The sequence below is a fragment of the Cydia pomonella genome, unplaced genomic scaffold (assembly GCF_033807575.1).
Source record: "Cydia pomonella isolate Wapato2018A unplaced genomic scaffold, ilCydPomo1 PGA_scaffold_205, whole genome shotgun sequence".
Taxonomy (NCBI): Eukaryota; Metazoa; Arthropoda; class Insecta; order Lepidoptera; family Tortricidae; genus Cydia; species Cydia pomonella.
The window spans coordinates 79,208-92,573 of record NW_026907845.1 but is presented as its reverse complement, the minus strand read 5'-3'; the positions used below and the strand labels follow the sequence as shown (position 1 = coordinate 92,573).

General features: G+C 40.4%; 1 protein-coding gene across 1 annotated transcript; it reads right to left on the bottom strand.

Moving 5' to 3' along the window:
- Positions 1–10,300: 10,300 nt before the first annotated feature.
- On the bottom strand, positions 10,301–12,739 carry LOC133533781 (neurotrophin 1-like). Its single transcript, XM_061872830.1, has 3 exons — positions 12,394–12,739; positions 11,641–11,811; positions 10,301–10,652 (listed from the first exon to the last, which is right to left on the bottom strand). Exons 1-3 carry the CDS (start codon positions 12,577–12,579, stop codon positions 10,467–10,469), a joined length of 543 nt encoding a protein of 180 aa, XP_061728814.1. The 5' UTR covers positions 12,580–12,739; the 3' UTR covers positions 10,301–10,466.
- Positions 12,740–13,366: the final 627 nt, after the last annotated feature.

Sequence of the window (13,366 nt, the reverse complement as noted above, 5' to 3'; positions counted from 1 at the left end):
GAAACAAACTCAGAAAAAAGCGGCCGAGTGCGGTTCGGACTCGCCCATGAAGGGTTCCGTACCATTTATGACGTATTAGAAAAAAACTACCAGCTAGATCTCATTCAAACTAATTTTCGGTGGAAGTTTGCATGGTAATGTACATCGTATATTTGTTTTAGTTTTATTATTCTCTAATTTTAGAAATAACAGGGGGGGGGGGACACTTTTTACCCCTTTGGAAGTGTCTGTCGCACAAATTATTCATTTTACAAAAAAATTATATTAGAAACCTCAATATCATTTTTAAAGACCTATCCATAGATACCCCACACGTATGGGTTTGACGAAAAAAATGTGAATTTCAGTTCTAAGTATGGGGAACCCCCAAAATTTATTGCTTTTTTTTTCTATTTTTGTGTGAAAATCTTAATGCGGTTCACAGAATACATCTACTTACCAAGTTTCAACATATAGTTCTTATAGTTTCGGACAAAAGTGGCTGTGACATACGGACGGACAGACAGACATGACAAATCCATAAGGGTTCCGTTTTTTTGCCATTTGGCTACGGAACCCTAAAAAAGAGTAACTTTGGAATTACTTAATCGGTAGTATTGGACAATAACTAGTTGGGTGGGATTACGGTACTGGTTTTCTCGTACTGTGTCATCTCTGCTCGCCATGCCGCTACCCAGTTCGAATCCTAGCCTAGCCACAGTTTATTGTCCAACTTCCGCGATTATGTTCAACGATTTGCGCTCCCACTTTGATTCCATTATCTGCTGACGGGAAAGTAAGTGGCTTTGAGATTGTTATAATTCCTAAAGGCCACTTGCACCAATCCTGGGTTAGCTACTAACTTGGAGTTAACCGTTGACCCAGGGTTAAATTGTATTTGTAACTCCGTGGGTTAACCCTCAATGGTGCAAGTCCGAAGTGGATGGATCGGTAGGCGTTGGGAAACATCGACATTTGTAAGTTTAAAGGTTGAATTCCAATTGCGACTGCATTGCCGCGATAGATTGCTGCCGTCCGTAAATGTAAATGTCCTAAATAAGTTGACGTTCTTACGATATTGCACCACAACATGCACAACGAGTGATCATGATAGCCTAAAATGTACAAACATCATTTGGATGCTCGTGAAATGCACCCGATAGATTACGGGTATTGAAAATGATATCAAATCGATATCAAACTGATATTGAAATGATAAGCCAAAATGATATTGAATCAACATCAACCTGTCAAAATTCAAAATTCAAATTCAAAATTCAAAAAATTATTCTGCAAGTAGGCCTCAAGGGCTCTTTTACAAGTCAATACAACATTTATAGTACATCATATAGTGACATGAGAAATACATAACAACATTTATAAATACAGCAGCCAAATTAAAATCGCCTGTTTAGATTTACACTGAATCTAAATCTCGAAGAATTCTCCAAATACAAAAAGGCGAGTATTTATCAACGCTAAGAACTACGATAACCCAAAGCAGAAATAACCAAACAAAATGAACAAGGCATTCCGGGCAGCCATTCAATCCGTCCAGTTTTCCTGCTAATCTAACTTGCTGGATTTCATTTAGCGGCGAACTTTTGCGGTAACAAGGCTGACAGTTGTCGTTGCCATTTAAATAGTAACATGTCGGATGTCGGAATAGTTAAAACTTTGCCCTTCGATATAGTTTTGTTATACGACCGGTTTGGCCTAGTGGGTAGTGACCCTGCCTACGAAGCTGATGGTCCCGGGTTCAAATCCTGGTAAGGGAATTTATTCGTGTGATGAGCATGGATATTTGTTCCTGAGTCATGGGTGTTTTCTATGTATTTAAGTATTTATATATTATATATATCGTTGTCTAAGTACCCTCAATACAAGCCTTATTGAGCTTACTGTGGGACTTAGTCAATTTGTGTAATAATGTCCTATAATATATTTATTTATTTATTTCACGCTTAATAAGATATCGTTCGGTTTAAGGCTATATCAGAATTACGGCAACAGTATTGCAGCGCGATATTGTTGCCGACTGCATTACTGTCGCAAATGTTAAAATCGATGTTGCCTGCCCGGTTATTTGACATTTGAGGCAGCAAAGTAGTCGGCAGTAATATCGCACTGCAATATTGCTGCAGTAATGCTGGTGTAGTCTGAATCCGAACTGGGTTTATACGATAACCCAAAGCAGAAATAGGTAAACAAAATAAACAAGGCGTTACGGGCAGCCATTCAATCCGTCCAATTTTCCTGCTAATCTAACTTGCTGGATTTCATTTAGCGGCGAACTATTGCGGTAACAAGGCTAACGTTGTCGTTCCCATTTTAATAGTATGTTGAAATGGTTGTAACTTTGTCCTGCGGCACAGTCCGTATAGTTTTGTTATAGTTTTCGACAAAAAAAACTCGAATTTGACCAAAACATTGTTTGCTCCTTACGACCTTAGGAATGCGTGGTTAAAATCTATCGCGTTTTACCAGCCCACAGTGCATTCGGATAGCGTTCAGGAATCGTGAGATTCTATTCATGAAAGTTATACCTACAAGTATCTAGACTTATTACAAGCTTTTATTTAGTTTCACCTGTCCCGTTGTCTGTCTGTGATCAAATTTGACCCACTTCCCGGTTTCCAAATGAAGCTGAAAATTTGCAAACATATATAAGTCGGGTGACAATGGTATTATTATGGTAACATCGAGCTGATCTGATGATGGAGACAGGAGGTAGCTACAGGAACTCTGTGATAAAACTAATTGTGTTTGAGGTTTTTAGAATTGTCTCGATGAGTATTAGTTGTCTGTGGAAAAAAGGTACAGTCAGCAATAAAAGCTTGTACCAAAAATTGATATACTTGTGCACTGTGCAAATTGGACGTAGGAAGAATGTGAACTTTTGATGTCGTTCAAACTTTGAGATGCCGCTTTTATTGATGAAAATACAGAAACAGCCATCAAAACGAAAGGGGACTACGTCATGTGACCGTTTTCCGTACAAACGTAGTCCTCATTTAAGTCCCTCTGGATATTAAGTAATTATTTGTATAACCATAGTGTCCACAACTATGCTCCTGATTTAGAAAAGTATGGCATTTTATTTTTCGCTCTTATCTCTTATAAATACCTAGGGCGTCCAGACGGTCTTCGGCCATTTGGAACTCCAGAGTACGCCCTCAAGACTGCACGTTCCTCACCCATCCTGACTACGTGCCCGAGCCATCGGAGTCTGGCGGCTTTCGTTTCTCCAATGATGTTCGGCCGCTGGAGAGATGAAGTGCAAAAAGACCTTAGCGAACTCGGCGCCGTCGACTGGACAGAGAAGCATGGCGGTCTTTGGTGTCGGAGGCCAAGATCCACTTCGGGTCGCTGCGCCACAGCATTAAGTAAGTAGGTAAGTATCTCTTATAAATAATCAATAAACTAAAAAAATATAGCTCTGGTTGATATACAATAAATTAAGTGAGGATTACGTTCATCCACAATCTCTGTCGCATTTCACCAAAATATATCTCAAAGACTGACTAAAATTCACGTTGATTACCTGAAAGTTTCTCCTAAAAGCATGTTTTTACACGTTGCATGCAAATGTGGGGAATTAATTCACTTTTGATACCTGCGAGTAAATATGGATGAGCCGGCCACTCCGCGACGAATTATGTATTTCGAGTGTTGGGACAGAGGAGTAGCTGTCATAGGCTCCGCATTTTGAAATTTTTTATGTAAAAACTTAGCAAAAATACCCTGTTCTTGCCCGACAAAAAGAATATCGGAATCATTCCCTATTTTAAAGGCTTACAGGTTATTCAATGTCGGTTCGATTACTCATTAAATATATTTGCTGTTAACTTGGTAACTAATAACTTGAAACTTGATTTAGTAGTTTTCGTTAAACAGTAAATTAAGTTTAACCTCTTGTCGTCCAGAAACCTATAAAAACTCTTTCAATGCCATTGTATTTTGAATGTTTATTTAGATAAATCAAAATAGCATTTGCCTTGGTAAATTTTGTTTTATATCCCAATGCTGGAACTAAATATACTTTATACGTAATATTCCAAGGCTGGACGTTATTTCAAAAGCTACTACTTTCAGTCTTAATCCAATCGATGCAAAAGATGAGTTGTTAGCTATTGAAAATACGTTGTCAAAAACTGGGAAGTTAAGCATTTGCTTAACTTACGAGTTCTAAACACTATAACTTGAATGCGTAAAATTCTACACCGCGATTGTATTCCTGTCATCCTTCACCATTTTAAGTGATAGATGATCATCCCTAGAAGTTAATTTAATATTTTTAGCCCGCGATGCCAGAAGATAGGTGTTAGCAATTTAATAATGGTTCTCAGATAGGATTTAATTTACTAGATGATTCAATTTTGTCGAGGGTTTTAAAATTTTCAATGCATCTTAAACATAATAGACAATTGGTCGCATTCATATTAAATTCGGTTGGCGATCTTACATGCACCGTCTACTGTGCAAGTTATCTGCCATAGGGACTCAGGCCTCATGAATCAAAGATGGTGGCTGTTGTTTTATCCTAGCACTTCTAACAGAGCATAGGACCGTGACGGGATTGCAGTGCCGAAATTGGCATTTAGATCCTGCCATCTGAATCGGTATAAATTGTAAGGCTTTGAGTATGAAATTTAATACGAGTATCGATAAGTATTTGTTTTTGTAACTTTAACTTTACAAAATGTTTATAGATCTCATTCAGTTACGGCGTAGTTTTTTAAATAGTTTATGGCGTTTTCTAAAATAAATATCAAAGACCTGATTCTGGGATCCCTGTTTTTGGGTTCTTTCGACTCAGAATCACTAGTATATTCAATCCTGATGCTAAAAAAATGTCACAAAAATTTGTATGAAAGTTGTAGTTTCCACTACGTCACGTACATACAAGTGAAATCTTCTTCTCTTCTATTCATCCTGTTACCCCCTGCTGGAGTGTAGGGCTCGAACCATTTTCTTCCAATGACTCAGCTTGGGTAACCTCCTCCCACCCCCACCCCATCCCAAGTACACCCAATTCTTGCTCCACCGAACGGCGCCAAGTAGATTTAGGGCGACCATGTTTCCGTTTTCCGGGCATGTTCCGGGTCAGGGCCACTTTGGATAGGTGGGAGTCAGGCTTTCTGAGGATATGCCCAACCCAATGCCATATGGGCGTTTGGATCACCTTACTCACCTCGGGTGCTTATCCGGTTATTCTCCATAAGTGAGCGTTTGTGATCCAGTTAGGCCAAAAGATGCGCAGAATTTGCCTTAAGCATTTGTTCACAAACACTTGGAGCTTTGTCATTAGGTCTTTGCGGACAACCAGGCCTTAATATTGGAATTGAAAATCCTCACTTTACAAGTGAAATAGTCACACTAAAACGTGACGTAAAGGAACGGACATTATGGTATTTCTTTTTTAATGGTAAGATGGATAATGCTTTCGATTCTGAGTAGATGAGTCCAAGAATGTCCAGATTTGTAAGAATCACGTCTTCAATGTTTATTTTAGAAAGCGCCATAAACCATTTGAAAACTACGCCGCAACTGCAGCTAGGTACATTACTGTTGCGGTGTGTTGATAAAATGCGAGCATCATAATTTTGGCAGGAAGATGCCGACGAACACTCATTTTGTCAAGAAAATTAACAGCCGCAGCAACAGCGACGTCATAAAAGTAATGTAGCTGCAGTTGATATTCGGAGGTCACTTTATAACTACACATAACTACTTGGATAGTTTGATTAGATCAACTAAAACACGCATCTTTTGAAAAACTTGTCCAAATTTTTTTAACAATGAGGTAACTTGTGAGGTACCAGGATACTAGCAAAATCTACAACGCAGGCTTTGTCAATATAATCAAACAAAATAAAATAAAAATTTTGGCGACCGGTTTGGCCTAGTGGGTAGTGACCCTGCCTGCGAAGCTGATGGTCTCGGGTTCAAATCCTGGTAAGGGCATTTGTTCGTGTGATAGATAGATAGATAGATAAAATCTTTATTCAACCACAACTTACATGCTTTGTGACACAAACAAATATAACAAGAGAGAAAGAAAATTGACAAGAGACAAAGAAAAAGTAACATACAGTTTGACACTAATATCAATAATTACGTCAACAAGTGATGAGCATGGATATTTGTTCCTGAGTCATGGGTGTTTTCTATGTATTTATATATTATATATATCGTTGTCTAAGTACCCTCAACACAAGCCTTATTGAGCTTACTGTGGGACTTAGTCAATTTGTGTAATAATGTCCTATAATATTTTTTTTATTTATTTATTTAATGCACACACAGGAAAAATCCAGGACAATGTACAAAAGAAAGCGAAACAGAACCCAAGGCGTTCAGTAAACAAACATAAATTTGTCGAACATGCAACCAAAGATGAACGCTATATCGCTTAGTGTAGCCAATACAGGCATTAGTCAACGGCGACAAAGCGTCGACTGCGATCGGGACAAATGGGAGATAGCGTGGGACAAGACGTAGGACACCAGCGGGGCGATAAGCGACAAAATGATAAGATAACTACAATAGAGGCATTTGTCAACGGCGATATAGCGTCGACTGCGATCGGGACAAATGGGAGATAGCGTGGGACAAGACAGGATACCAGCAGAGCGACAAGCGACAAAATGATAAGATGACTACAATAGAGGCATTTGTCAACGGCGACAAAGTGTCGACTGTGAATCGAAAGAAATGCGAAGTAGCGTGGGACAAGACATAGGATACTAGCAGAGCGACAAGCGACAAAATAAATGATAAGATGACTACAATTGAGGCATTTGTTAACGGCGATATAGCGTCGACTGCGATCGGGACAAATGGGAGATAGCGTGGGACAAGACATAGGATACCAGCAGGGCGACAAGCGAGAAAATTATAAGATAACTACAATCGAGGCATTTGTCAACGGCGATATAGCGTCGACTGCGATCGGGACAAATGGGAGATAGCGTGGGACAAGACGTAGGACACCAGCGGGGCGATAAGCGACAAAATGATAAGATAACTACAATAGAGGCATTTGTCAACGGCGACAAAGCGTCGACTGCGATCGGGACAAATGGGAGATAGCGGGGGCCCAGGCATAGGATACCAGCGGGGCGACAAGCGACAAAATGATATAATAACTACGATAGAGGCATTTTTAAACGGCGACAAAGCGTTGACTGTGAATCGGAAGGAATGGGAAGTAGCGTGGGACGAGACATAGGATACTAGCAGAGCGACAAGCGACAAAATAAATGATAAGATGACTACAATTGAGGCATTTGTTAACGGCGATATAGCGTCGACTGCGATCGGGACAAATGGGAGATAGCGTGGGACAAGACATAGGATACCAGCAGGGCGACAAGCGACAAAATTATAAGATAACTACAATCGAGGCATTTGTCAACGGCGATATAGCGTCGACTGCGATCGGGACAAATGGGAGATAGCTTGGGACAAGACATAGGATACCAGGGGCGGTATTATGGTTCCATTTTTATCACTTGTCACTGTGCCCGTCACTTTCGCGCTTACATACTTGTTAGAACGTGACAGCTATGGTGACAAATGATAAAGAGCCGACCATCTTAGCCCTACAGCAGGGCGACCAGCGACACAATGATAAGATGACTCCAATAGAGGCATTTGTCAACGGCGACAAGCGTCGACTGTGAATCGGAACAAATGGGAAATAGCGTGTGACAAGACATAGGATACCAGCAGGGCGACAAGCGACAAAATGATAAGATAACTACAATAGAGACATTTGTCAACGGCGACAAAGCGTGGGACAAGACAGGATACCAGCGACGAAAAGGGAAGAGAAAATATGTGATAAGATATTATAACTACAATACACGCGTTAGGGATCAGTTGAAGGCTTAGCTATTATTATGTTAGGAACCCTTTATTTGACAATGTTCGTCCTGGCGAACAGAAACTTCCCTCTTTTTGTAGCTTTTTCCTGACTACATAGAACCATTAGGTACGACTATTGAGGGTCAAGGAGGCTTTAACTCACTACCTTGATTTTGTGCTAAATTAAAAGTTTTTAAGTAGTTACTCGTAAAGCGCTTATAACTTGGGCCACATAACTCATCGATCTTCGTGATACCTCAGGATATATCGAGCTCGAACAGCTCTCTCTGAGGACCAGCTGAAAGGTCCATGGATTTTCAGCAAGGTCTGTGTACACACTGCGTTTGCATAATGCTTAAGTTCTATACCTATATTGTGTAGAAACTAGGACTAGGTTCTTTTTCGTGCGGAACTTGGTTACTTGTGTCAGTTACTTATTTGGTCGAATAAACTAACTTGGCAGAGGACAATATAATAAACAATTAGGTACAGTCACCATCAGATATATCGAAGCGGCCAAGGTGCTCATAAATATCTGAACACATCTCTATTGTCAAGGCGTTACAGTGCGAGACAGGAACTTAAATAAAAAAAACTATATAGTCACGTTTCAACTCGTACAAATTGTTGCGGCAATAACTTTTTCACACAAAGATTTAGGACTTCCTGCCATAGTTTTACAACTTAGAATAATCTATTCGGTCTTCTTCTTCTCTCGTGTCGAGGTTCCCCTAAACAGTGGATGCCCAGAAAGCAGCGGTACTGACAGCCCGGACCGTGGCATCTCTCAGGTCAGATTCAGAGCACGAGTGCGGGCACGCGGGGCATCCAGCAGGTGCGCCATGGTTTGTGGTGCAGTGTGGCAAGCACATTGGGTAGAGTGGCAACGAAGCAGTCCCCATTCGACCATGCTCTGTTTACAACGGCCAACCTGAGACCTGAGCCTGTTCATCGCCTTCCAGATAGGCCATGGTCCTTTGTGGCCGGGTGGTAAATGCTCCGACACTGGCACATATAATTATGTCTGGTGGTGGGCACCGGTGACATACCGCTTGCCCTTATTGGTCAAATGAGCCAATTAGCCCACCCTCCTTAAAACGGTCGAAAATTAAAAATTCAAAAATGTATCCTCCAAGTATTTAGGCCTTAAGGCCAAGGGTTCTTTTACAGGTCATTATAACATTTATAGTAAAATCATATAGTGACATGAATAATGCATAAAAACATTTATAAATAAGTAGAATATTTATAAATAAGTCCGAAGATGTGAATGTATCAAATTCAAACAAACGAAGGGTTCTGATCGGATGAGCAATGTTCATCCTAATGACTCGGGTTGTTTCCGATCCAGTAGCAACGGAACTGATTGCCTTGCTGATTGGGTTTGTAATTATTATTATGTTGTTTGTTCGTGGAGTTTACCTTATTTGGATTAGCTACACCCACATTGGGTGTAGCTAGCATCAGCTGCCGATCACGGCCCGCTAACCCCGCCGACGTTAAATTTGAACACGGAAAACTTTTGCTGCACCATCACCCACTTGAATTGAATTGAATTGAAACACTGTTAACTGTCCTTCGGTGGAACTTATTACCAAAGGCCTATGCCTGTGAACTTATGGTTTATAATGCAACCATATCCGTCCACATATACACGAAAAAAGCACAGGATATTAACAATTAACAACTATTTACACTATAAACCAGTGGCTATGTACAGCTTTGACTTTATTACGTCACTCTTCTGCGGCTGTGATAAGGGGAATTCCAATTTTAATAATAGTACATTACTGCAGAGGCCGTGAAGTACGGGATTGCAGGACGAGATTGCGGTAGACGGCCGAGTCGTAGACGAGGCCGGATAAAGCGAGTCTTGCAATCCCTATTCCGGCTAAGGATTGTATAGTGCTTTTCTCAAACAATGTAAGAAAATATTATAATTAAAATAAATACTAAGTTATCAAGTAAATAAGTTTGTTTGCTTTTTTCCGGTAGCATACTACGCATAGCTAAGTTGGCTTCCTGTCTTAAATCAGGCGGACAGTACAGTCCATAATTTCCCTATCGCTCTCGTCACTTGATGTCATTTTTATTTTTGGTGATATAACAATCGGAACGAACGAGAATAAATAAAAATGTAATTTGCCGCCTTTTTTATTTTGTAAACTTAAGATTTGAAAAAGCTATTCGAGCACCATATTTAACCGCTTATGAATATAGTACTATATTTGTTTTTTTTTTAATGTCGCAAATATGTATACAGAAAGAGTGGTCGTTGGCTGTATGTAATAATTCCTTTGTTAGTCTAATCTTAGTGAGCAAATTATAAAAGTTAGAGCAGCGGGCAATAATGTATGTTTCATACTAACTCCCCACATTACTTCTCGGCCTAGATCAAGAAGTAATATATAAGGAGCAATTTCGTGACATTAACGGATATATTTCGGAGTGTTTGAGAAAACATTTATTTGTATTCATGTGAATTAATTAACTTATAACATGCCACATGAAAATAAGGAACAGGTACCGTTCGGATAAGCAGTAGGAGTAATGCCGCAACAGTTATGCAACTGCAGTTACAATCCGAATGTTACCTTAACATTCATAGATTAAGCTTATTCACCAGTCTGCCGATATTGGCACGAGCAACAGCTGGGGAACAGCAACTTCCTTTCAACCATGGCGCCGCCGGCGTCCAAAGTCGGCGATTTCCGATAAATGAACTTCTGCTTGCAGCTGGCTGTGTAACCGGTGTAGAAGTGGGCTACGTCGGCGCAGGGCGAATCGACTGGATTGCATACCTGAAACGAAAATATTTATATATAGGTAGGTTTGGGTGTCCATGTTATAAGCGTGTGTCAAGAGAAGACTTCCTGATTACGTCGAGAATGTTGCTATGGGTCTGAACATCGCTTGGTCGCGAGGAAGACGAAAACCCAAGACGAGATGGGCAGATACCATAGCAAAAGACATGAGTGCCTGCGACGTTACAGTAGACGACACCTCCGATCGCGCGAAGTGGAAAGAAAAGATAAGGAAAGCAGAACCTACAATCAGATGAGAAAAATAATTCTTCGGAGGGAGCGAGAGGTCCCACTGCTGAGAACAAGTCTCATTTAATGGACGACAAAAATGGTATTTAGTAACTCTCGCCCAAAGCGGTTGGGGACTTCCCATACAAGGTTTCTTTCAGGTAATATGAGGAAATAACTTAAAATGTTTATTAAATTACTTTCTCACGTTTGAGGATAAAATTTCTCATCAGTTAAAAGAGAGTTTTTACAAGATTATGTGGTCAAAAAGCATATTAATACGCCAAAAAGGATGACACTCAGCTCGAGGCGTGACATCGTGTAACCGCGCTGGGTTTTAGGAAAACCTGAAAATCTTAGACATAACCAAAGTACATAGTTTCTATGCTAGAAAATAAAAAGATTTGGCTCGTTAACACTGCAAAATACGTGACATTGAACAAGAACGATTACATATTTGGGCTACGGTTGCTTTGTTTTTTATTGGCTCGAATTTTATTTTGTTGTTGAAATTTTTTTCGGCAGATTTCGACAATATTTGGTACCTAGTTAGATACTATGTCCAAAAAATCTTCCAATGAGTTACATAAGAAATATTACATACATATTTATCGGGACATGTTGTACTCGTAATATCGTATTTATTTCAACCAAAATGAGAAGGTCTTCAAACTAGCCAAACAACACACACCCACATGAAACAAAACACACACATGAAATAAAATTGTGTTTGAAAATGAATGTGAGATAGTTTTACCTCAATAACGAAACTTTGCACCGGATTGGGCCTTTGGTTTACAACATAGTGCCACTGTCCATCTTTATCCCGACCCGCACGAGGCACTATTATCTTGCGCCTGGACTCGCAGAGATCTTGATCCTCATCTCCTACTCTGGACAATGTTTCGGACTCGTCAAGGTCCTGAACCTAGTATTTAAATCATTATTAGAATCAGGCATTACTATGTGAACACGAAACAAACACGAACGAAACAAAAATAATTCTTTGCTCATCCGTGAAATAATAACGTGCTACTCGTCACGTGCTTTGGCTCTCCATGAGGCATCATCAGGAGTTATTGGTCTTTCGGTATGGGTCGAGTTTTGTACTTTCGGTGGTGGAGTTAATACTTATTCACTAGCACGTTATCATTTCGCAGATTAGTCCTAGAGTAGCGGTCACGTATTTTTTTAATACTATGTCGGTGGCAAGCAAGCATACGGCCCGCCTTATGGTAAGCAGTCTCCTATGCATCTACAGAGGAGTTACATGCGCGTTATCGACCCTAACCCTCCCAGCTCTGGCAACCTTACTCACCGGCAGGAACACAACACTACGAGTACGTACTCGTATGACCGTATCATCCCGTACGGGTCGCTGGGAGTCGGTGGCTGCAGCAGTCGGCTAGAGATCGCTCCCTCTTGCTGTGTATGGGGAGGCCTATATCCAGCAATAGACGTCCGTGGCTGATAGACAGATTAGCAAAGTAATTTATTTGTTTAAATTAACCTCGTATTTGTCAAGAGCTGGACCTAGTTCTTCAATGAGAGCGGTGACGCGTTCTGTCGGATAATCGGGTAAGTCCTCGCAGATGCCCGTAGTCAGACATTCTTCTGGAACGTTCGGGACGAATTCCTGGGATGACACAGTCAGTGCAAGCACTGTGAGCGAGATCAGGTAAAAAAGCGGCGACATGATGACGACGGCGGGAATGGGGAGTCGGCGCCGCCGACGCCGTTATATATCGTGACATGGATAAAAAATGCAAACCGTGGCTAACTTGAAAAAGTTAGATCAATTTTATAGTTCAATTGTTTTTGTATAATATGATAATTTCATGGTAGAAAGGAAATAAAAATTTATAAAATGCCTTGAACGTTGAACGTTGAAAGATAGAACAAGCCCGCGGTAACGCTGCAGCAGTAATTCAGCAACAACAAAGCTGAAGTTTGACGAGTAGAAACCTATTTACGACGTAAATTTAAATTAAAAAAGGAATAAAAATAATAAAAGGTTCCGGCTTTGGCTACGGAACCCCGAAAAACAGCCCAGGCGGTATGCCTGGATTTCCATCGGCGTTTTAACTCCAGTTATGAATATTGAGGGCACTTCAGCGCTGGGCCAGACGGAGCAGCCTCGTCACTATTTCATTTAAAGAGCTACGGGTATTGATAGTAGTAGAGGTAGAAAATTCGTGTTATATTCGTTCTATACATTATGAGTCAAAAATTAAAAAGTTAAAAACATTCAGAAGAACTGGTTCATTCATACTACTTAAATAAACTTGTCAGAGTGTGGAGTTGTCATTGTATGGCCCCCTAAATTATAAATGCAGTCAGCAGTCAGTAACTCGAACACTGTCTCACTCTTTTTCCATTTCTTTAATTTAATAGACTATAGCCCCAGACCTCTCGCGCATGAGAGGAGGCCTGTGCCCAGCAGTGGGACGTATATAGGCTGAGTTATTATTAAATTATATATT

Excerpts from the sequence above, each read along its gene's own strand:
- LOC133533781 (XM_061872830.1), bottom strand. The coding sequence starts at position 12,579 with ATGTCGCCGCTTTTTTACCTGATCTCGCTCACAGTGCTTGCACTGACT. Across the intron at positions 11,812-12,393 it reads CAGCTCTTGACAAATACGAG|GTTCAGGACCTTGACGAGTC; the intron begins GTTAATTTAAAC and ends TTTAAATACTAG. Across the intron at positions 10,653-11,640 it reads TGCAAAGTTTCGTTATTGAG|GTATGCAATCCAGTCGATTC; the intron begins GTAAAACTATCT and ends TTTTCGTTTCAG.